The sequence below is a fragment of the Syngnathoides biaculeatus genome, chromosome 9 (genome assembly GCF_019802595.1).
Source record: "Syngnathoides biaculeatus isolate LvHL_M chromosome 9, ASM1980259v1, whole genome shotgun sequence".
Taxonomy (NCBI): domain Eukaryota; kingdom Metazoa; phylum Chordata; class Actinopteri; order Syngnathiformes; family Syngnathidae; genus Syngnathoides; species Syngnathoides biaculeatus.
The window spans coordinates 6,200,383-6,225,895 of record NC_084648.1 but is presented as its reverse complement, the minus strand read 5'-3'; the positions used below and the strand labels follow the sequence as shown (position 1 = coordinate 6,225,895).

Below are 25,513 nucleotides of genomic sequence, written 5' to 3'. Positions count from 1 at the left end.
AAAATACACTTACATTTACAAGCGAACACACCTTTTAAAAAATGTAAACATATTTGTGCACAAAAAAACAACCAGTATAGATGGACATGCATGTGTATTTAAGAGGCTGGGCATAGTGGTATGGCACATGAGTGTCAGGCCAAGAGCTGTGGCTGACAGCAGTTTCTGTGCGAGTGTGCTTACTATGTTTAATATTCTCCTGGCATTCATCCATCCATCAATCCATCCATACATTTTCTTTGCCGCTTATCCTCACGAGGGTCGCGGGAGTGCTCGAGCCTATTCCAGCTGTCAACGGGCAGGAGGCGGGGTACACCCTGAACTGGTTGCCAGCCAATCGCAGGGCACATAGAAACAAACAGCCGCACTCACAATCACACCTAGGGGCAATTTAGAGTGTCCAATTAATGTTGCGTGTTTTTGGAATGTGGGAGAAAACCGGAGTGGCCACCCGGAGAAAACCCACGCAGGCATGGGGAGAACTTGCAAACTCCACACAGTTGGGTCCGGGGTTGAACCCGGGACCTCAGAACTGTGAGGCCAATGCTTTACCAGCTGACCCTTCCTGGTGTTCAATAAAGGGCAAAAAATCTCCCTGTCGGTCTCCTAATCCAATGTTCCCTCACTTGTGAACAAAACCCCAAGATATTTGAACTCCTCCACTTGGGGCAGGATCTCATCCCTGACCTGGGGAGGGCACTCCTTTTCTGACTGAGGACCTTGGTCTCAGATTTGGAGTTGCTGATTTTTATCAAAAGCTGTTTCACGTTCTGCGGCAAAACGCTTCAGTGAGAATTGGAGATCACGACTTGATGAAGCTAATGGAACCACATCATGTGCCTAGAAATTCTGTTCAATAAATGTATGAACAGACCCGGTCATAAAGGGCAGCTGTGGCGGACTCCAACCCTCAATGGGAACAAGTCTGATTTTACTGCCAGCAATTCGAACTGTAATCTGACACTGATCATACAGGGACTGAAAGTCTAAATCAGTTGATTTGGTACCCGATACCTCTGCAGCACCCCCAACAAGTCTCCCTGAGCGAAACTGTCAAATGCTTTCTCCAAGTCTACAAAAGACATGTGGACTGGTGGGCGAACTCCCATGCACCCTTTAGGACTCTGCCAAGGGTGTAGAGCTGGTCCACTGTTCCACGTCCAGGACAAAAACCACACTGCTCCTCCTGAATCCGAGATTGGATTACTTGACAGACCTTCCTCTCCAGGACCCCCTCCAAGGATTCAAAAAAGGTGGGTCACCTGAAGTGCCGTTTGGCGCAGAGGCACATGCAAGAGTCAGGACCCGTCCACCAACTAGAAGGCAGTGGGAGGCTAACCTATCATTCATCGGTGTAAACCCTATTGTCCATGTGCTGAGCCGGGGAACAAGTATGCACACGTGCTGGCACCTCTCACCATGGGCAACTCCAGACTGGAAGAGAGTCCAACCCCTTTCAAGAGGACTGGTACCAGTGTCCAAGCCTAACCCTGTATGGAGGTGAAGATGACTATATCTCGTCAGAACCTCTCGACCTCACACTCCACCTCAGGCACCTCCCTTGGTATATTGGTGACATTCCACATCTCTAGAGCCAGTTTCTGTAGCTGGGTACCAGGTCACCAAAGTCCCATTCTTTCAGCCACCACCCTGCTCACACTGACCACTGTGGCCCCTCCCACAGGTGGCAAGCACTGAGGAGCCCATGTTACCCTTTCGGACTGTGCTTAACCAGGCTCCATCGAATGAGGCCCGGCCACCAAATCTTCCAGGCCCACCTTCAGGCTTGGCTCTAGAGGGGGCCCCAGTAACCCACATCCAGGCGAGGGGAAAATGTTTTCCTGTGTTTTCAAATGTTCGGGTCTTTGGAGCTCTGGGTTGTGTGGTCCCTCACCTCTGACTTGTTTGCCATGGGTAACCCTTCCAGAGCCGTAAATCCCCAGACAATTTAGCTACTGGGATCAATGGGACACACAAACGCCTCCACCCTGATAAGGTGATTGCTCAGGGATGGGGCAACGAACCACAGTATTTGGAAATTAAATGGAAGTCAAAAATGACACGAAACTCCAATTTATAATATAGTACAAGTATTTTACATTCTTTTCAATAAATCAATTTGTAATGATAATGAAAAAAAATTACTTCCACGTTGTAAAAAAAAAAAAAAGTTAAGTGTAATTTTAATGAGCGTTCTTCCCCAACTTTTTCAGCTAAACACCAAGATTAAAAACTTGCTTCAGTCTCCTTTTCCCAGACTTTTCAAAAATACTTCATGTCTCACCTAAAAATCAACATGTTCTTATAAATTATGGCTAGAGAACAAAATATGGATTAATTTATAACAATAAATATGAAACAAAGGGCAGTTAGCAAAAAAAAATAGTCAATGAAAGAGCTTACAGAATTTTATTCTTTTAATAAAAGCAGATATTTTTGTGGTCCTTTAAGTTTGTACTTTGGATTCATTACCAAGGATTTGTTGAACTACAATACATCATCTTTATTTTTTTTCTGACATGCAGTACTCGACTGTTTGCTTAAAATGACAGTTTATCTGGTGATGACACTTTCCCACCCTTGAAATAAAGACTTTTGTAAAGTCGTGAGTGAAAGGTTGAAATATCCTTCACATCATTGCTTTGTTGCTGCCAGATGCAGCAGACAACTTGCAGAACTTTTCTAAATGTACCAAAAGGGTGTGATTGATTTAAATCGGACATCTCCTTTGGGCCCCGAGGCTGTCTAAATGTTAATATATGGCTGTCTGACATTCTGGAGTGGCCGCCACTGGACTCTTAGGCCTTCTCGGGGTGAAGTGTGGTGGGTGGAAGTGGGCACAATTTCAATTATACCTGAAGGAAAACCTAATGATTTCAGTTATTCAAATGATTTTGCTTGAACCAACATTGGGGAAGGTGGATTGCAATGAAAAAAGATTCATTTGAAAAAGGGAGGCAGAATGGAGAGGAGAAACAACGGGGCAGACAAGCATAGCTGCCGGGTTTAAGGGCTTTTGTAGTGCTAAATGATAAATACTTGCCTCGGGCCACTGGACCTTTGGTCATCTGTGAGTGTTTTGCCTGACAGCACTTAAAGCTCCTCCAAAGAGCCAGCAGTGCACATCTGTTTGCTCGTGGCCTTTTATTCAGTCTGCATAAAACGCATCTCTTCTTTCCCCTTTTTTGGTACCCTGCTCCGTCTTTGTGGCCATTTAATACAGCCAAAATAAAAATAAATATTGCAATATTGATATACTGTCTATCACAGTATACCTTTGTCTTGAAGAAGGAAAGGCAGGGTTTGAGTTGACTGCGGTCGAAAATAATTTGCGATCGAGACAAATCAATGGCAGGTGGTGTACTGTTGGAGAGACTTTTGAACTGAAAACGTGCTTTAGGATGTGGTTGAAAAATATAAAGAATATAAATTCAGGAAATAAATGATACAACTGTAAACTTATCACAGCAAGACAAGGCTTGTATTGAACCATTTCAACCTTACATTTAAAGATGATCATATTAATGCTGCTACATCTCGACACACTGGTACCTTTGAAACATGTTTTTGCCTGCTGATTGTAACTGGACTGCATTCACATATAGATATGCTCATGATTCTCAGGAAGAATCAGGAGGCTGCAGTCTTATTTTGAGCACTGCCATCTCACAGTTTTGCCTGTGGGTCGGCTTGTGCAGAGTTTTAGTGTTTTGTGCTTGTGCGGGTTCTCTGTGGATTTTTTCCTTCCTTAACTGTGAGGCAGAAGGATCGGCTGTCTTTGTGTAAGTTTTGAGATTGACTGGTGATCGGTCTCGTCTGTACCCCAGCTCCCCGTGACACCGCAAGGCGTAAGCAGTATGGAACATGGTTTGATCAATGGTCTGGTCCCTAAGTTTACAACTGATGACAACTTTGATAATGTCCTATTTCTACCTCCATCTTGCTCCACAAAAACGTAACAGCAGATGAGACATTCACACAGCGGTTGTCTTTGAATGAATTTTGTGTTGATTCCACTTATTTACTTTTTGCACTTTTGTGCTGGTTGAATACTATGCTGTACACAAACTGCACTCCAAGCAATTGTGCAATCAAAATGAGGCTTATGGTATGAACTAAAATTATGTCCGTAATCAAAGCATTAACCAAATCTAGCGGGACTGGTCAATGTTAAATGCTTTTAAGAAAATGACAGCAAGTAACTCTAAAATAATGTACTATATTTGTGCCTTATTTTTTTATATTAATAATCAGTGCTTCTTCCACTAGTGTTTTGCTCTTTAGTGCATAGCCAATGGAAAGCTAGAGATCGTTCTGACGTGTTGATACTCACCAAAGATGACAGATGATTGGTTGATACAAAAGAAGATCCAAAGACGCTTCATAAACTTGATTGCTCATGGACACACGTGGAAGCTCAAATACTAACCGGGCCCACCCAGGATTGCTTCTGCCATGTGGGAAAAAATTGCAGAAGGGTTCATTTTGCAGGTTCTGGGAGGAGTGAGTGCTAATACAGTAAAAGTCTTGTTTATTACAGGAGTTAGGTTCCAGACCACCCCTGCATTTGGTGAGTTTCCTGAAGTATTGACAGCATTTATTTTTTTTATGCTTTTGATTACTTATACATTTTAAATGCCAGAAACACAAATTTTTGTGACATATCATCTATTCAGCAAAACGTTATTTTAGATCATTAGAACTTTTACATCAGGGGTGCTGAATGTGTCGATCGCAATCGACTGGTCTTGGCAATCTTGGTCGGCGTGCCCAAAAAAAAAATCAGCCAATATTCCCTTTAAACTGTGCGCATGTGCAATTGTGCACCGCTGATGCAGTCTCTTCACAGATATTCTACGTTGCGCTCCAAAAAGAAAATCCAATGGAAATTGAAAGTATAACATACAACTATTCAGTTTGTGGCATTTTGCAATGTTATTCACTGATTGAAGGATGACTGGTTGTTACACCCAACGGCACAATTCACATACGCACTGTAAAAAATCAAAAGAAGAAGCCACTGGTTTCTTTTAGGCAGCACATGAAACTTTCCTGAACAATGACTGCTGCTCCACCACGCTCTCTTTTTCCTAGTTTACCTTACAGTCCCCCTGCCCCCACGCTCTTAAAGGTGTATACTCATAATTACAAATGTTACAGTACTTACGCAGCCCATCAATGTGTTTTAATGACAGCGTCCACCACCGCTGCTTTAGTTCACAACACAGTCTGGGCAATGTAGAGCAAAGATGAACTCGACATCCTGGAGAATGTTAAAGAAAAAATGCTGTTTTTTTTAAGATGCAATGACTGTCGGAGTATGTGAATAATTGAAGAAAAAATGGTTAAACTGGATGAGATTTTCTCTTTTTGAGTGGTAACGGTCTGGTCTGAAGCTGAATTAGAAAGTGGCAGATGAGATGGTGTGGAATGTATATATATATATATATATATATATATATATATATAGGTATTATAATATATCACATAATGTTAATAACATAACATTGGGAGCATCATCATCATCATCCCCCCCACAGCCACCCCCTGTTGTCGGTAGCTCGCAAGAGGCTAGCTGCTTGAAAACTAGATCTTGGGGTAAAAAAGTCTGGGCACCCCTGATTTAGATCTTTAGAGATTAGAATTGTTTTTGCTTTTTACAGAAAGGAATAGCAAGATGTGCTCTTGAATTTGAGAACAGACACAGGGAGTGATCAGTTCGTGTTACGCCTCAGCCTCTGCAGAGGGAAACATGCACTGCTGGGTCATCTTGTCAGGTGACGGTCGATCGCCATACCCAGATACTTAAAAACATCGAAGTTTTCCACCACCCGTCCCTGTAGGAAAAATGTCTCAGAGAGAGCATGTAGTGTGTCACAGGTCCAGCGTCTGCAACAGCAGGGCTGTTTGGTTTTATTAATTTTCGTTTCCAATAAGCTCTCCTCCAAAGGGCTGCGGTGTCCACATACTCGGGGAATGTTCATCTGTCAGACAGGCCACTAGGGCCAGGTAATCTGCATATTTTAGCAGTGTCAGTTCATTGTTCTACCTATATGCCTTTGACAAAACACAAACCTGTGGGACACCTGTACTTAAAACACTTCGATTAAAGCCCATATGATGTGGTCTTTCGTAAGCCATATTATAGGTTTTGTGTTGACTTGTAGTTCTTGGAGCCTGTGCTGTATATTTGTGTTCACCGAAATAAAAGGTGACGAGAAGTCCACGAATGCAATTCTAACAAATAAGTAGGATGTGTCAAGTAGTCTTGCTACGCTGTTCAGGATGGTAAAGGACAGGCATTCACCACTTCTCATCCACTTGGTTGCTAAGCTTCCTAACAACCACTCATGCATTTGTAGGTGAGTGCAATGGGTCTGAAGGCATTCATGGCTTATGCATGAGGCTATTTGTGGCCAAGGATGATGGTTGTCTCCCTTGCATGCCCTGAGGATGAAGCTGCAGGCCCGAAAGAGTTGAAAGAGTTGAGTTATAACATGGCCCGGGTGGGCAGCACACTCAGGCCGGGGCCTTCCATGGGTTCTGTTTGTTGAGGATAGAAATGAACGCGCCCCCACCCCACCCCCCTTCTCCACATCAATTAGTGTGGGGGTGTAGTTGGGTGTGGTGTTCCGCTGTAGTGTCACTTGTGTTGAGTTGTTGGACTGCATTTTTTAAAGGTCAAGTGTCATCCCTATAAACATTCTAAAATAAATAGTGAAATGAAAAATACATATAACATTATTCACTTCTACACGAAAAAATAAATATAAGCGGAGAGTGCGTCATCCACGCGCAAAGTTGCGGAGGTGTCATTCGACATCCAAGTGGTCGCTATATTGGCTGCATCTCCTGTCCGTGACGTCACCCCGGACATTCACACTGTGGCCCCTAATATGGGACACGCCCCTTCTGACACGGAAGCTCTTTTCGAAGAAGAGAACATTACACAACCGAGTGAAGTTACTGGGGCAATATTACATTATTGTTTCGACCCATATTCAGATGTTATGCGATCACAGCCACACCGCCTCCCCATCCGTTCAACTTCTGCGGCGGAGATGAGCCATCACAGCCCGGGGCCACTCCGGCCGCCAGCCTTGTCGCAAAGGCCGAGCGGCAGCCTTCGCGGGCGAGCCTGACATGGAAGCCGTCCAATGCGCACATCGACACATTTAGCACCCCTGTCATACTTACGCGGATCTTTTGTTACATTTATGAGAGACGGATTACGTGGTACGCCCCAAACTATAATTTTTTTTAGTAGCTGTATACACACCTACCTGTCATTTGGAACCCACAAAGCTCTCGTACCTTTGCACCCGTGCAATCCATTTTTCACGATGAACAGGGTCTCTTGCAAACTTATGAAGGGTAAATTCATCCTCCCGAGTGTTGAAGCAATGTCCAGCAATCCAACGAGCCGGCATTTTGGCTAACACGAAGGAACAACGAGCTACCTTCCTGGAGGTAAAACTAATAGAAAACGAGTCCACTTGAAGGCGGTCCTACTATGTACGTCACTTCCTGCTTCTTCTCAAAAACAAATCCCTCGAGAGGATTTTCATGGCGGGAGTTATAAAAAGCTGTATACATCAAAATCATGTTTTGTGGTGAAAAAAAACGCATGTCGGCTGCTGTTTTTTCATTAATAACATACTTAATAATAACATACTAAATAATGTATTTCATGACAGTGGCCCTTTAAGCTTAAGCCTAAGACTTGCAGTTCTGTTTAAGAGAACACAGAATTTAGCACCCGCAATTTGGGATCTTAGTGGAAAGGCCGTCTTCAGTTCCAGCATAACTGTTCCCCAGTACATAAACTAAGGTCCATGAAAGCACGTTTGGATTAGTTTAGCATGGGAGAACCTGACAGCCTTGAAAAAAAAATGTTGCATACCTTTTGATCATTTATTCAAAACCTAGCCCCTATTTTTGGTCCCCGAGTAGGACCTAGTGGCATTTGGATAAAAATGCTGAGCAACGTTGGACAAAAGACCCGTCCGCGCACAAGTGATTTACAGTATGTGCGTCAGGTTTGGCAGCAAAGACGAGCCACTTTGTTTGTTCTGTATAAAGTAGCGTCAAGGTCGACTTATTTCCCTTTCAAACATCCAACGTGTGGCTTCACCATGTCAGGGCATTCCTGCACACGTCTGATTGCATCTGATTGTATGAGTGATGTCTTCCTTTCCATGTCTCGCCCTTGTAATGTTCTCCCCCCCACCCACCCTCCATCTTTCATCTTTTGCAGGCTGACTATCGCTCCAGAGAGTACCTCCGTGCTCACTTCCCTGCTGTTGCGACAGGAAGCACGCGATGAGGTGGGTGACAGAATGGACATCACACACACACACACACACACACACAGATATATATATATATATATATATATATATATATATATATATTTTTTTTTTTTTTTTTTGCATTGACGTACATGTTCACACTTTTTGACACCCAATTAAGGAGAAACAATTTGGTTCAATATGTCTTTAAAGCCATAGCATATGACTCATTGGAGAAAGTCTCCAAATAAATGTCTCCTGTCAGCTTTGGTGGCAAGTCTAATCATTCTCATCAAAGTTGCCATTTCATTGTAACCCGTATAATCTTTTGTTTATACATCTGACAGAAGTGTTTCAATTCCTTATTAGTGTGCGGTCAGCAACACCGAAGTCGGAATAGAGTTTGAAACCAGTGAAATGAAAGTCATATATCACAAACACAAAGTTGCTTACATTACAGAGGCCATGATTCCTATGAGGGAATTATGTTTTTTTTTTTAAACCATTATCTTATTCTCTCTCAACATAGAGGTGTGTTGTCACCAAAGTTGTGTATTATTCACAGCAGTAAAATACTGTAATTTCCGGCCAATAAGGCGCGACTTTTTTCACACACTTTCAACCCTGCGGTTTATGTGGTGATGCAGCTAATTTGTGCATTTTTTTTCCTAACGGATCCAAGGGGGCACTCGAGCGGAAAAGGTAAGAGTGAGACCGCTGGAATATATTTGCCAAGGAAGTGACTTTTACCGGTCAGGCCCTGTTAGTGCTGCGGTAGCGTGTTACTGCCATGTCTCAGTGATTTTTATCAGTATGTTTTTTTTTTAAACCGGCTACTTTAGCATTAGTGTGGCGGTACTAGCGTTAAACTCTCTCTGTACTTACTGTCTTTCTTTTGTAAATATCTCGTGTTTCAATGTGAGTTTCAATGTGGGCACTTGCGGCTTTTACACAGCTTCGGCGTATGAATGTACCAAATGGTATTTCCTTTACAAATGTACTGGGTGAGGCTTATAACCATGTGCGCTCTGTAGGGCGGGAATTACGGTAATCCTTTTCACTAATGGAGTTTGCAGCCAAATTGACTTATTTTCTGTCAGATTAGCAAACATTCCATGTGTCTGCCCACTTTGATGGTAGGAAAGGATCGATTATACTCAAAAAGTCAACAGACAACTTCGACATGCAATTTCAAGGTAATGATGGCTTTCTATAGTATAAATATGTAAGGTGCCGCATGTTCACTGCTCAACAATGGACTCTTATAATTTAAGAGTAGCACTTCGTACAGTATGTGTCCCAAGAGGTGATCCTTCAGCTGTGAATTGAAATATTTGTTCCCTTCTCAAAAAGGAAACTGTGAGTTGACAGTGACCACAAATGTGAATGTAATCGGTTACTTACACATGGTTGTACACGATTGTACAGTAGGAGAGCAGTAAAGTAATAAATCATGTGACTGCAGGGGTACGGAGAATTGATGGTTTGCAAAGAATCGCCTTCCAGAAATTGATGTGGAATTATAGGAACCGAACATTGAAAAAAAAAACAAAACAAAACTGTAGAGCTACTCCATATTCCCCTTGCACGCTGGCAGATCAATGTAGTAGTTTGAAATGTAAGATCATCTAATTTAAGATCTAGAGGTACAGTGTTGCTGCTCGTTATTTCGAGTGTGCTTTTTATATTGAGCGTGCAGGTGCAGTATAAGACTGTGTACCGCAGCGCACCCCACTGGGAAACGGAATGGGATGTCCGCGCTCATCCACTCAGTAGCTTCCGGATGTGGTGAATCCTCTGAGCGCTCTGCTCTTTGATCACTCGCTACAAAGAGGGTGAGACAGGGAGATGGGCTTTGTGCTGACTCGACAGGGCTGTGGCAGGTTCCTCTTGGCCTTAACACAGCTTTTACCCTCACGCTCACTTAGCAGGCAGCAGACACATTTGGTCTGACACACTGTTCCCTTGCTGCTACAGGTGGAGAGTTCTACATTTCAAATTGTAACATTTGGACAATCTTGGGCGCCGTCCATTAAGGCATCTTTTCTCTCTTAAGTGGACTTCAGTATGTAAAATCAGGAGTAGAACTTGCTATGTAATAATTGCTCGAGTTGGGAAACGGGGACTACTTACAATATGGTCCAGTCTAGTTCTACAGGACAAGTCTGTAATTATTATTAACTTTCTTTTAGTACCTGCATGTACAGGCAACATGGTGAAAATATACAAAATGTAAGGTGCCGCAAAATGTTTATGGACTGATGACATGAAGATGAACCTTTACCAAGGTCAGATTTTAGAAAGATGAGAGGTTTGCTCATCAACTCCAACACAGAAGATCATCGGTGAAACTCTGTGGAGGTCATGTCATGACTCGGGCTTGCGTGGCTTCCAAGCCAGAAACGTGTTTAGCGAGATAAAGTTGCAGCCAAACGGATCCAGATATCCTTCATCACAAGTTAATGAACCAAAACACGTTGCTAAAACACCAAAGAGGTTTATCAGCAAGAAGCAGAAGGTTTTAGATAAATGATGGTCAATCTCCCATCTTAACAGGATGGGAGAAGGCAAAACTGAAAGAAGCTGTGGGGAAACCCTAGAAAAGCATCACAAAAGAAGAAGAAGGGAGAAGTGATGTCAGTGAGTGGGGCGTTAAAGTTATTGCAGGCAGAGGATTTGCAACAAAATAGCCACTCGTTCACTTTGTCTATTTTAATCTGTTCCATTGAATGCTCAACAAAACATTTGGTCTAGCGTTTAAGTTATGTATCAGATGCAGATGTTGCGACTTTCAGCATTTCCTGTTGGGGGTAAATGCAGTACTTGACCATTTGTCCCGCATTATGTTTTAATGTCAAACCCAAACATTTTTAGTCTACAGCAAAAAAAAAAAAAAAAATAAAGGACTTAGCCTCAATGTTCCAATCATGTCAACAGAAGCATTTCAGTAAACAGCTAACTATGTGACATTTTGACAGAACTTTTAACACGACACTAGTAATCAGAACTCATCATCTTTTGTTGGTTTGCTATCGTAATAAAATGTTCTGCACTATTTACAGCATTTTAGCCGTGACTTTGTCCAAGGTTTCTCCACAACGGCCAAACTATCTGCTGTTAAGAATGTGCTGTTGTTTGTTTACATTCAAACGTCAGCTGCCACAGCCCACCGGGGTGACGTCATGGATGCTGTGCGATTAGTTTATTGCTCAGTAGAGAGTTTAGACTTCATGTTCCTCCGACAATCTAATCCAATTTTTTCCAATCTACCAATTATTTAGTTATGTTTATTTTCTTTGTTTTATTGACTGCGCTTTACAGCAGTTGTCGTTGTTTTGAAAAAAATATATATATTTTTGACAGCTCGAGTTCGCTGTATGTGTGTCTCTCTAAGTGTGGAGATTGTCCCAATCAACTTGGGCTGTTATACAAATTCCGGTGCCCTTTCCAAAAGCATTTCCAAAATGTCATGGAAGATGTTGTGAAGGCAATCAGCTCAAGGTTGGACCGATCGGCTCTGTTGGGAGTCGCTGCTTTCATTAAAAGTTAAGAGTGCGACAAGGGCACACACCAGAGGTGCTGTTCGGTGTCACTATTAGCCACTGTAATCCATAATGTTTCTTGCTGACATTTGTAAGCATCACTTGTTGATTTTTGATTCACCGAATGAGTTTCCCATCTTGTACAAAATGGGCTTTAGCCAAATAAAGTACCTGGATATTACAAAGAAAATAGTCTTTGCAAAATCAGACCATTCGACACTTCCTTTGATTGTGCAGCTATATATTTATTGTCTTACTGTAAATGTGTATACTATATGATTACAAGGTATATATTTGATACTCGCGTTTTTTTTTGTTTTTTTTTTGTAATTTGTCATTAGTGGTGTAACGTTGGTTCAGATGGTAAAGCGTTGGCCTCACAGTTCTGAGGTCCCGGGTTCAATCCCAGACCCACCTGTGTGGAGTTTGCATGTTCTCCCCGTGACTGCGTGGGTTTCCTGCGGGCACTCCGGTTTCCTCCCATTGGTTGGACACTCTAAATTGCCCCTAGGTGTGATTGTGAGTGCGACTGTCATCTGTCTTCATGTGCCCTGCGATTGGCTGGCGACCAGTTCAGGGTGCACCCTGCCTCCTGCCTGTTGACAGCTGGGATAGCCTCCAGCACTCCCTGCGACCCTTGTGAGGATTAGCGGCGAAGAAAATGGGTGGATGGAAGTTGTCATTGGTTCACCAAGTGCTGTTAGCTTATGTGTTCCTGGTTTGCTGGCACCTCTGTCATGTTTGTGGTTATGTAAATGCATCTGCTCCTTCTTGTACTGCGTGACTCTTTCCTTATTTGGCAGTGAAATGTTCTCTGGCACATCGTGCTCTTTGTCGAGCAGATGGAGCCTATTTGAATTAGTGAAGAATAATGTTGAGCCAAGGATGATCTTTTCTTAATTAATGGATCGCTAATAGACATTTTGATGTCTTTTTTTTTTTAAGTGGTTTTTGATGACTTGATCCTCTCTTAGGACTGCTTTATATTTCCCAAATGTCTCTTGTGGGTAGATTTGCCAAGTCAAAGGTAGGTGAAGGCATCAGGTTGAGTCAGAGTATAGTAACTACTTGAGTGTGTTTTTTTTTCCCTTCTCCTTCTCCATTTTATTGGTATTGTGTGAACTTATTCCATGCCAACGGAGATGCAAATTGCAAAGACGGGAGTCTGAAGAGCAACCATTTCTCCGGGATTAGAGGAGGAAGAGGGTGGTGGGCGTGATGCGCTGCCTCGAAGTTCTTTTCCACCCAGCCTTTTCTGTGCTTTTTCTCTCGCTACGCTTCTGTTTATTGATGCGGCAGAGGAAAAATGGCATCCATTCTCGTCATACATAAAAACCCCGAATTTTGCCTCACCTCCCTCTGCCAGAGCGCTGCCATGCGCCACTCAGGGATTGATAAATTGCCACCATCTGCTTCATTTTTCATCAAGGCTGCATTGTTGTTCAACAAAAATCCACCCTACCCATGTGAACTCTTCAGCCATGACAAAAATAACCCCCAAGCCCCAAGAACGGGGGACAGGAGGAAAGAACACATTTCCTGATTATAAGCTCTGTGATTGGCTGATGACTAGTCCAAGGTATGGGATAGACTCCAGCTCACTGGCAACCAAGATATGGATAAGCAGTGTAGGAAATGGATGGAAAGTAGTGAAAGCTCAATACTTACAACATCTTAAGACATTTCATTGAACTAAACAAGCAGAAATGATGCCATCATAAAGAAATTGGGCTGAAGGAACAACAATTGAGGTAGTTTTGCTAATGCAGTAAAGTGTACACTAAAATCAACTGCAATCAAGTCTACGACCATGGTGACTTCCATTTTGTTTACCCTTTTTAGAACTGCTGTATTTTTTCCAGTCATGCATTATAATCATCATGCACACAACTCTCATTATAACATAAATCCCAGTCTTTCCTTTATTGCTATTGTAGATGATTTGTTGAGTTAGCTGCATTTTACAGAGCAGCCAATAGAAAATGTGCCAAACAACGGAGCACATGGAGAATTTGTATTTGAGATCAAGCCAATTCCATACTGCCTTCCTTGATTGCAGGACAGGCACCACTGAGGAAGGGGTTGCACGTCATTTCTGATTCTACGGTCTCGTTCATCATTCATATTTCTCCTCTCGGACATTTTGGATACAGTTCTATGGCGCTGTCACACAGAAAGGAAACAACCCATTCTCATGGGTTTATGTCTTTTTTTTTTTTTTTCATTTGAAATTGTGTTTGGCTTTGAGTTTGTTGTTCTTCCACTCTATTCTTTGGAACATTCTCGTTTAATATGTGGTAAGGGAACAAATGAGAAACACTATTATCTTTAATGCCAAAAAGCCCTCCCGGTCTTCTCTGCACAGACACTAAAGTGGTAACATTGCTGTCACGTTTAGAGGCTGGATGACCTCCGGGCAGTTCTGTTGGGAAGGTTGAGTCAGCCCATAGATCTCTGCAGCATACCGCTGCGTTCAGAGTATCCTCCGGCAGGAAATCGGTGACTCAAAGCAATCGAAGGACACAGAGACAAGTAAATCAATTGAATCGTCACTGGTCTTGTTTTTTTTTTTTTTTTCCCCGGGTTTTCGTTGTACTCTGAGCCTCTCCCGTGACCTGAACCTCTGTTGGTGGCTCATGTCAAACTGTGGCTACAATACAAACAAAAACCACTTAATTAGGCACACCTGCACATTCTAACAACGTCCAATCGAAGGTCTGCGTGAACACTATCGATTTTAAAACGATAATGATGCTCAAACGGATGAGGAGAATTCGTCATACAGCGCTTGCATTAGATTTCATTTGGATTCTGCACGTTGTTTTCAGCAGACCAAGACTGATATTGTAGAAGCAAAACCTGCACTACAAAAAAACATTTACAATTTGGGATAATTGACCCTCGTGGTTGAAAAAAGGTGGGCACACTTCTTGCCAGAGATAAAAGATGAGCTCCAATGGAAATAAGTTATCTAATGGCATGACAAAAATATACACTTTTGAACTCAAATGCATGCGACTCACCAAACATTCTGATTATTACATGTGTTAAAATATGCAGCAGTAAAGCAACTGTCCCATTGCTAACATGGGTTGCTGATTTTAAAGACCTTGGGCAGATTAAATGATATGGCAGCACATTGAGGCTGAAAACTGTTTGCACACAATATGTAAATGTACAAAAGAAAGAGGAACTGTACAAAATGAAGAAAGTAGACTGTTGGGAGTAAATGAATCCAATTTCAGGCAACATATATTACGATAACGTGACTAAGTTCCAGCTCTGAAATAACACTGGCATCCCAAGTCGCTCCCATTTTCCCAGCCACAAACGTGACTTCACCATCTTATTCCGCCATTTATTCCTCTCGTTTTTGATGCACCGGAACACCACAGGCACTAAATTTTCTCTCAGTCGTGCCCTGAAAACAACACCAGGGGAAAAATAATGATAGTGATAATAATAAAAACAACCTGAGGTGGTTATACACTGATAATGTAGTTTTAAGCGCTTGTTATTGAGTGTGTCATTTTCAAAATTCAGCCCAAGCTCTTTCCCACAGTGCAATCATGCAGCGATATGATGATCCACCCTTTTCACTTTGTGCAATTTTGTTTCCTTTCATCACGTTAAGTGTCAAGAAATTGGAAAGTGTAGCAGAGGCTTTCCAAAGAGCACTTGGGACAAAGTTAACACGAGTTGGGGGTTTAAAAAACACAACTTTTCTTTGTAATTTTGTAAGTACTGATTAACAAAATGTTTTGATGTAATTATCAAGCTCAAGGGGGGAAATTTACTTGATCAATCATATCCGAGAGAGAAATATTGGATATTTGTGTCAGGGGGTCAGTTGTGTGCGCGTTTGTATCTGTCCTGAGTACACATGCATTACTATTTTTGTTTCCTGTATTTGTGAAGCAATGTTTCATGCAGTGTCGGTCCAATTCGGTGCTTCTCAATTGTTTTTGTTACGACCCCCCCCACCCAAGAAGAACAAAAAAATGTGCGAACCCCCCCACCCGCAGCCCCTGCTAATACACGTCTTTATAATATCGTATATAAAGGATGATCTAATTGTTAACATTGAGGAAAGTGCAAAAGAAAGAGAGAAAAATTAACTTACAATAACAACTACATTTATTACTTATTCATCATGTTCTTCAGAGACCCCCACCCCCCCACCCCAGCATCGCAACATGAACCCCCAGGGGGTTGCGCCCCACTATTTCAGAAGCACTGGTCTAATTCAACTTTATTTTTTGCATTCATCCACCCCTTTTCTGAGCCGCTTATTCTCACAAGGGTCAGGGTAACTTCGGGCAGGAGGCGGGGTGCACCCCGAACTGGTTACCAGCCAATCGCAGGGTGCGTACAAACATGTACGTTTATAAACAACAGTCTCACTCACAATCATACCTCACGGCAATTTTGAAAATTAATGCATGTTTTTGGAATGTGGCAGGAAACCGAAGTGCCCGAAGAAAACCTGCACAGGGAAGAACATGCAAACTCCACACAGGCAGGCCCAGGATTTGAGTCCCAGTCCTCAGAAAAGACGCTCTAAGCAGTCATGTGCTGCCATTGTTACTTTTTGTGTCGGATTATTCTTGTTTTCTGTTTTGGACAAAACGTGCCTGTCAGATGTGAAGATGTGAAGTAAAGCTCATCCTTTTTACTTCAGTGCACATGAGTTGCTTCTCGCAGGGAAAGTGACCGCCAAATATTTGCTCAAGTGACAAGTGTTAGCTTGGAAGTGTTTAGCAACAGTTTGCGCTACCTCTCAGATGTTTACTGTAAACTACAAAAATCAATAGTCCTTCTGTTCCCTGAAGTCACAAAAGACAAGTCAATTGAAATAAATCTACGGTAATAATAAGGGTATGTCAGCCTTGAACTAGGCACCTGTGGTGTTACAAACCTGTTATTATCATTTTATTTAGCAAATCGGTGAGGGCTTCAGCTCTCAGTTAAAGGCCTTTTGCTTCCATTGAGTGGTTAATACAGTATGTGAAGTCTGAGTAGCTTTTCCATCTCCGCCAACAGACCACTTCCGTCTGTAAGCTGCTTCAGTCAGCAGGAACGAGAGGGCCTTCATTGGGAGGGGGATTAATGTCCTAAAAAGGCTTTGACACTTACTGCAGGCTTTAGACCCAAATAAGATTGCTGCCTCTGTTGTGTAACATTAAACAATGAGAAACTTTTTAGAAGGCATCTACCTACCTAATGTATAGTAAGATGAGTGTGTGTCTTCCACCAAGTAAGTTTTTATAGCCTTGGTCTCCAGATAAAGTTCCAAATAACTGCATCTGTGTTTTTTATTGCATTCATAAGAACACATGCATATTCATGAAATTCTACAGCACAGTAGTGAACCTAACAAATATACAGTGTTGGTGGTGCAAGTGAAGCAGGAGGTGACTGACGCAACACCAGGGGAGCCGTTCAGAGTGTTGGTGTCTTGCTCAAGGACACCAGGCAGTCCATATAATTGCACTTGGATAGATGCCAGAAGAATGGAGGAAAAGTGTGATAGTAATCCCATTTTTAAGAACAAAGGCAATGTGAACTGTGGAAACTACAGAGGAATAAAGATGATAAGCCACACAATGAAGTTATGGGAAAGAGTAGTGGAGCGTAGACTCAGGACGGAAGTAAGTATCTGCGAGCAACAGTATGGTTTCATGCCTAGAAAGAGTACCACAGATGCATTATTTGCCTTGAGGATGCTCGTGGAAGGTACAGGGGTCAGATGGAGCTGCATTATGTCTTTGTAGACCTAGAGAAAGCCTATGACAGAGTACCAAGAGAGGAACTGCGGTAGTGCATGTGCAAGTCCGGTGTGGTGGAGAAATATATTGGAATAGTACAGGACATGTATGAGGGCAGCAGAACGTAGGTGTGTCATATGAATTTAAGGTGGAGGTGGGAGTGCATCAGGGATCCGCGCTGAGCCCCTTCCTGTTTGCGGTAGTAACGGATAGGCTGACAGACGTTAGACTGGAATCCCCTTGGACTATAATGTTCGCAGATGGTATTGTGATATGCGGTGAAAGCAGGGAGCAGACTGAGGAACAATTAGAAGGATGGAGGCACGCACTGAAAAGGAGAGGAATGAAGATTAGCCAAAGTAAAACAGAATATATGTGCATGAATGAGGAGGAAGAGTGAAGCTCCACGGCTTCAAATACTTGGGGTCAACAATACAGAGCAGTGGTGAGTGTGGTAAGGAAGTGAAGAAACTGGTCCAAGCGGGGTGGAACATTTGGTGTCTGGTGTTCTATGTGACAGAAGAGTCTCCATTAGGATGAAGGGCAAAGTTTATAAAACACTGGTGAGGCCGGCCATAATGTACGGATTAGAGACGAAGAAACAACAGGAAGCAGAACTTGAGGTAGCAGAAATGGAGATGATTAGGTTCTCGCTCGGAGTGAACAGGTTGGATAGGATAAAAAATGAGCTCATTAGAGGGACAGCAAAAGTTGGATGTTTTGAAGACAAGGTTAGAGAGAGAGCAGACTTAGATGGTTGGGACATGTCCAGAGGCGAGAGAGTGAGTATATTGGTAGAAGGGTATTGAGAATGGAGCTGCCAGGGAAAAGAACGAGAGGAAGACCAAAGAAAAGGTTGATGGATGTTGTGAGGGAGGACATGAAAACGGTGGGTGTTAGAGAGGAAAAGATGCACAAGATAGGCTTAAATGGAAAAATATGACACCCTCTGGCGACACCTAACGGGACAAGCTGAAAGAAAAAGAAGATGGGTCTATTTTTGCATCCTTTCAAGCGCTGTCCACACTCAAGACTCCCGTCGTCCACAAACCATAAAACTGCATGGGATCCCCTCCAGTGGCAGCTGGCGATCGTAACTACTTAGCCATAGCTGCCCAATGTTGACTCCGCCCCACTGCCACGATGCTCTACCGGTTGAGGTAAACGGGCTCGTTTCACAAAGCTTGTCGAACTCTCATTTTCCCTTGATTTTGCACGGTTGCCCCTCCTTTCCATGTCTACCGTTTTTCCCACTCGTACTGTGCTGAACTCTGCTGCGTTTGAGCTTGTTTACGTGCACCATCCCTTCATCATAAATAATGCAGTGCTGCAACTTCCCTCACTTTGTAGAGTCATTCTGTTTAGATCTATTATGCAAGGTGGCAGTTATCATTAATAACTGTTGGGATGAAAACATGTTGATTATATTATAGTACATGTCTACCTTGTGCAGCAATACCTGAGCCAGTGCACCATGCTCAAACCGCCTTTTGTATTTGGACCATAGAAATGTACAATGCTTGTACAGCATAAAGGCCTCACACAAATAAAACACAAAGAGAATTATGAGTAAAACTATTCTGGTTCTCTGATGGTTTCTCCTCCAATATATATTACTATACCCAAGCAGCAATGGCTCGTTTTCCAATTGACCTTCCTATTCTTTTCATATCAAATATTTCGATGCTAATTCACCAAGTTGCATAAGTGGGTTACACAGCATATCATGAATAAATTACTGCCCAAGAAAGGAATTAAAACACGTGTTGTTTTTGCCTAAATGAATCCTATCTCAAGTTGCTGAATGTCTCAAAGTCTTTACTGTGAACATGTAAAATATGAGGATTATGATACAATCCAAAGTAAACATATATCAACTGAGAGCTCGCTTCTTTTAAGTCTTTTGCTGGCCTTGGTCACATTGATAAACTGTAGATTCAGCATTTACCCATGCAAGTAGTTTCTCTGAGACGTCGCGGTGCAGATCTCCTTTGCCGCACCAAAAAGACACTGACAGATGAGACAAATAGTGATGCTTTTTGCTGCAGTCACAGCAATCTCCAGCTCTGGCTTTATGACGTCAGTCGACGTGGCGCCCTGCATGTGACACGAACATTGTCATATCCAAGTCGATTGACCAGAGCATCCATCTCTGGAGCTCTCTCGAGGTGCTATTTCAATTTTATTTCAAACCACCTCCACATTTTATGTTTGCTCTTCAGTTTTGCAATCAAAAACCAGCCTTGTAAAATGATATTTTACTTTTTTCCTTTCATGAGACACCCACAGGCTAGACTTATTCTCTATAATCAATGCTTTTCTTTCAGGGTTTATTAGTTTACCAACTTGCATTGTGATCCATTGTTTCATTTGTGCGGTGATACCTGCAGTATGAGCCGGGCCTCTGGCAGTCAGTGTCGCGTTGGTGTTGACCTCCAGAAAGTGAAAAGGTTTGCTTGCTGTGAAGTCCGATGAGTGGGCGTTTAACTTTTCTTTTGCACAACTTGCCTCTTCTTTTCCCAGCTCAAAATACTGTTTGCCACACATAAACGTGATCTTCAATATAGCACGTTTATGGATGGGCATCTTTGGTCTGGCCGGTTGGGATGAATGAGTGCAAGCCTTTCTTAGTCATTGCTCTATAAAACAATTACTATTACAGTAAGCTCTATACTTACATATTTATATACACATGAACTATGGTGTTTGGTTGACCATCAGGGGATTTATTCGTAGATATCTCTGGGCTTCTACTACATATTCCTTAAAAGTGCAGCAATACGATCAATAAGCCTGCTCTACCAGGTCGTTATAGTGTATATGAACTCATTTTCAAGTCCATGTGACACATGAAGACCTAACAGAAACAGACATCTCCATCCAACCCATTTTAATGAGGGAGCGTGAGAGCTCTTTTGGTGATCCACTGGAATAGCAGGCCGCTTTAGGTGCCTTGTTCAAGGACATCCATCATCGGTGGCTATAAAGATATTACCCAAGGACAGGTTATCAAAAACCGTACGCAGATTCATTAAACCACTTGTCAGACAAAAATACACGTAAAGTAGAAAAATGTTGTTTGCTCATGTTTCTCTTTAGGGGAAACAGTGGACAACTGGTTAGAACATCTACCTCACAGTTCAGAGAATCTGGGTTCAAATCTGGCCTCCGCTTTGCGGAGTTTGAATGTTCTCGCTGGGTCTGTGTGGGTTTTGTCCTGGTGCTCCGTTTTCCTCCCACATCCTAAAAACATGCATGGGAGGTGAATTGAAGACTCTAAATTTCCCATAGGTGTGAATGTGAGCGCCATTCATTGATTGTTTATACTGTGATTGGCTGGTGATCAGTTGGGGTGTACCCTGCCTCTCGGGCAAAAGATAGTCAGTCCCTCCCAGTATTCTGTGGCAGTGTGCATGATGGGTATATGATTGAGATCCCACTGTACTTGTAGGCTTTGGGCTCAGCCAGACCTATCCACAGTAACCATTTCTGTTCCCTATCTGTGTGGTTTGAGGATCTCGATTTGCAGGTGGTGTTTAGGATGGTTCACAGGTCAGAATCAGCTCCTCCAAACTGGATACCCGGGTTCTCCGGGGGAAAAACTTGATCATATCCTCTGACTTAGGAGAGAAGCTTCATGTGGAAGAGTTTAAGTATCGCAATTGTCACGAACCTCCAGTGCGGGAGCGGAGCCAAATGCAGGACTTCGAGGCAAAGGCATAATGTTCAATGTGGTTTATTCCGGAATCTGGGTCATATGGTGTAGCAGTCCGACAAGGCAGAGGCACAGAAACTCTAGGCTATCCAGGGGATCCAAAAGACATGCAGCAAGGTCGGATGACTATGGGCCCAACTAAAAAACTCAACAGGACAGGATCAAACAAAAGGCCACAGAAATGCTGTGACTAGGGTTACTCTATCTTATGCGTAGAGGCGGAGAGTCCCACAGGCAGTGAATGCAACTCACTGATGCAAGGCAACGAACTGACAAATGCCAGTGACAAAAACTCCAACTTAAGTGCCCCTCTTGGCAGTGGCCAAGCTTTGCTCATGAAACGCAATATTGTTCATAAATATAAACAATAAACCAAACTAATCATGAGATTGACTACAAACATGGGGAGTTTGGTCATTCCTACTTAGACTGGTGACCCTGACCTGGAAAAATCAATGGATAAAGCGTTATTTTAACAGCTATTCATCTTTTCTAAAACCCGATTTGTGGTGACTCTTTAGCACCTGTATCTTGTTAGTCGTTTTCACATCCATATAATGGCTAACACCCCCACACTTCACCGTATACTCATCTTATCCTCCAAGGAAATACTGGATGCATCTTACATTTTCAAGGTCTGAGATAATCCGGTTCTAATCTACAGAATCAACCTCTCATCTGTGAGCTGACATCCCATCAGTAGTGTTGCTATTCCTCTCGCACGCATTCTTATTTGCTTGCATTCCACGCGACTCCCCTGAGACCCCGTCTGCATCACTGTGTTCTTGTGCTGGCAAGTATGAGTGGTTCTTATTTTCCTTTCTTACTTTTTCTTTCTATCTGCATCACGGTCGCTGGCATCATTGGGAAATGCAACAGCTCCCACTTACGCAAATGTTCACCTTCCCTCATATGCAGTATACACATCATCTTGAATCACTCTAAAGAGTCCACACCCTCCAGGCTTTCCACCGCAGCCTACTGTACTGCCTCGGCTCTCGGGCCATTCATAAGCTATAATCGCCGTGTTGGTGTGGAGTAGATCAACGTGAGTGGTGGTAGCTTGCATTGCTTGTGATTTTCCTGAAGATGCGACGTCAGACCCAATGCATCAAACCCGCTCCACCTTATTTGCATCAGAGGACTTTGGTGGTTCACTCCCGGCAAGGAAAGCATGTGATTTGTTGAGAAGATGAGCAGTTAATCAGAGATGTTGATGAGAGACTTCAGACTCTAATGTGGCACAAATATGTTTTCACTCTATCCAAGCAAACAGCCCCAGTATTTATAGCCCTATTTGCAACACAGTTGGGTAGGAGACTCGTTTTTTGGGGGGGGTTTCATTATGATTCTGTTTAACAGTCATTACACTGTCTAGATAGTGTGATGTAGTATTTTTTTTGGGTGGGGGAAGTAGGGTGAGAAAGTACTGAGGATTCAAACTTGATTTTGGCAATCCATAAAGTGCGCCACTAAATTTGCTTCCAAAATTCAATATAAATGCACTTTTTAGATATTCAAATTAGATGTAACTTTTGTAGGGGATATACAGACGCAGTGTTGCCTGGAGATATGACTTGAAATGAAATGCATGACTTGTTGAAATACGAATCGGCGATCGGACAATGTTGTTGCCTTGACTTGAGAGCGCAAACTTGAGGTAGGAGCGCTGTACGGTGGGAAGTGACTCAACTCACTTCACAACAAGAGACAGTTTGGCAGATACAGGAACCAAAAAAAAAAGAATCCTCAAGCTGTTTATTGGCACTTTCAGTTGACGTTTACTGTCAAACTAAGCATAAAAAAAGAATTACACTTTGTGTACAGTATTTGGGCAATTTGGTCCCTGTACAAAGGAGCAGCTCAGACTCGTAGGCTTCGGGATCAGACAAACTTATCCACTGTAAGCATTTGTGTTAACTATGTGTATAGTTTGAAGAGTTTTTCATATTTTTTTGTTTTTATAAAGTATAATATTTTCAAACATGACAAAAACATTACAAAAATGGAACCGATTAATAACTGCTCAATGTCAAGTCTCAGCAACCTGAAAAATCTGCCATTCAGTTTCATAGAGTTTTTTTTTTTTTTCCATCTGTCTCTCTGCTTCCTTTCCATGACTTTCTCTGTCAGCCATCAATCATCTTGTAGCTCACTGACCCATTCACAATGAAGTGAGTCGTATTGGAGGCATCACTCTAAAATGGTCGGCTGCTCTGGTGCAGAAATGAAGGCAAGACGGCCAAACAGGCAGGCTTTTCACTGCTCACTGACTTCACCTTTTTGGAGTTCATCAGTAGTCAGTCGGTGACCACCGTGGAATCGACTGAGCAAGCCAGTTTAGCGGACAGCGATAGACCAAAAGAATGCATTCAAAAACTATACTGAACTGCCCTTTTTCTAGCATAGACATAGACATAAATCTATGCTTTCTCGAGCAGTTACTTGGCATTTCTGTTGGATGTTATGGGACTTGTGGGAAACTTTGGACCAGTAATTTCTCTTTGGAAAGGAGCTATCATATGCAGCTGAGTTTCAGTTTCCCTGACACTTTAAGGTGCCTGCCGATGTTATTTTCTGTCATAACTTGACATAAAGACCTGCTCCGAAACCTCCTTAGTCCTACTTATACCAAGGTTTTGAACTTTGCTTTGCCACATAGCTCACGGTATAAGTTGAAGGTCATGGGCTCACAGTCTAAATCCCCATTTTGCTATTTATATTGGCAGTCATGTATAACTAAAGAATTGGAATCGGACCATTACTCCTTGTAATATTACAAAATAAAGCTGACATTGTCCAACCAATATAAAATTATGTTTGATTATTAGAACACAATTTATTGCTCGCTGGTTATGTCCTGGTCATAGTTTTTTTTTTTGTTTTTTTTTTGGGTCACAGATTTTTTCTGGAGGGAGAAGCAGTCGCCAAGACACACTCTTTTTAATTTAAAATGGCTTACTATAACTAACATCCATCATTATCAAGACTGTGGTCTGTTTTGCGCCAATCTCTGCGCCGTAAAATACATAAATCCACTGTGCCGGAGCATCCGGTTCTCCTCTCCAGCTTGTTAGCCATCGGTTAGCTCCTAGCTGGCTAGCTCTCATCAATCATATGCTACGATGTCTTGAATGAATTTTGCGGAACCTGATCTAATTGATTTTTCAGTCTGCCATGAAAATCCATGCAGCTCCATGGGACACTTTGCTCCGTGGTGATGATCATTTCGGTGTAGACCACTCCATGCATTCTTGATCCATGTAATCATCTGCAGGACTACAGTAGCTAAAAAAATTGTGGTAAACGGAGAAAGTAAAGATAAGTAGTATGTGGTTCGTTCATTGTTATGATTTGAATGTGAAAATTCAGATCCAGGATTTTTTTTTCTTCCAGGAGACTCGTGTCAGCTCGTCTCACCAGACTCGATTATAGCGCTAGTAATTTGTACCAAGTATCTATTTATAAATGATTTGATATAATACAGTGGTGCCTAAGCTATGTTGCGGTTTTATTACAGATGTACAATGAATACTCGGTTCTTGAATGTCCCCTAACGAGAAGATTTTTTTGCTTCTGTTTTGGAACGAAAATCCGGTGCCCAAACGCCCCAAAAAACTCGGAAATAACATAATGCGCGTGTCCCGTCCAGTTGATCCACGACACGCTTTGTTATTATGAATATGAACGCCCCGTGAAAAAACCCAGAAATAACAACACGCGTGGCGCAACCAGCTGACCCACCCACGACGTGCTTTGTTGTTCTGTATAACGCAGCCTCTGTACGCAGACGTGTCCCGGTAGTGACAGTTTTTTCTTCCTATTGAGTAGTATTAACACCCAATCTTGGCTCCAAAGAAGGCAAGTGGAAGTGGAAGTGGAAGTGGAAGTGGAAGTGGAAGTGGAAGGCTGCTGGAGCTGAAAAAAGGAAAGTTGTGCGTAAAACTGCGGACTTTAACAAAGAATTCATAGCCAAATACGAATCTGGTGTGCGTGTTTCTGAGCTATCGAAGGAGTATGGGATGGCAAAATCGATGATAAGCACCTTTCTGAAACACAACGACTTACAAGAAGTGATGTTGCTAAAGGAGCAACCGTGTTGAGCAAGTAGAGGCCACAGAGCTTGGAGGAAGTTGAAAAGTTGTTTAATTTTCATAAACGAACAACAGTTAGCTGGAGATTTTTTCAAAGATTTCG

The 25,513-nt window shown here is 42.5% G+C and overlaps 1 protein-coding gene across 3 annotated transcripts in view; it reads left to right on the top strand.

Annotated features, from left to right (window-relative positions):
- LOC133506702 (endonuclease V-like) overlaps nt 1-25,513 on the top strand; it is a 57,562-nt gene that overhangs the window by 20,112 nt on the left and 11,937 nt on the right. Inside the window, exons 8-9 of one of the 3 annotated variants that reach the window (XM_061831095.1) lie at nt 8,258-8,327; nt 23,450-23,474. In XM_061831095.1, coding sequence (XP_061687079.1) covers nt 8,258-8,326 — 69 coding nt within the window. In that variant the 3' untranslated portion in view covers nt 8,327; nt 23,450-23,474. Of the gene's footprint in view, nt 1-8,257; nt 8,328-16,295; nt 16,371-23,449; nt 23,475-25,513 lie in introns of those variants that run through there. The other 2 variants (XM_061831096.1, XM_061831094.1) reach the window with 2 other exon arrangements.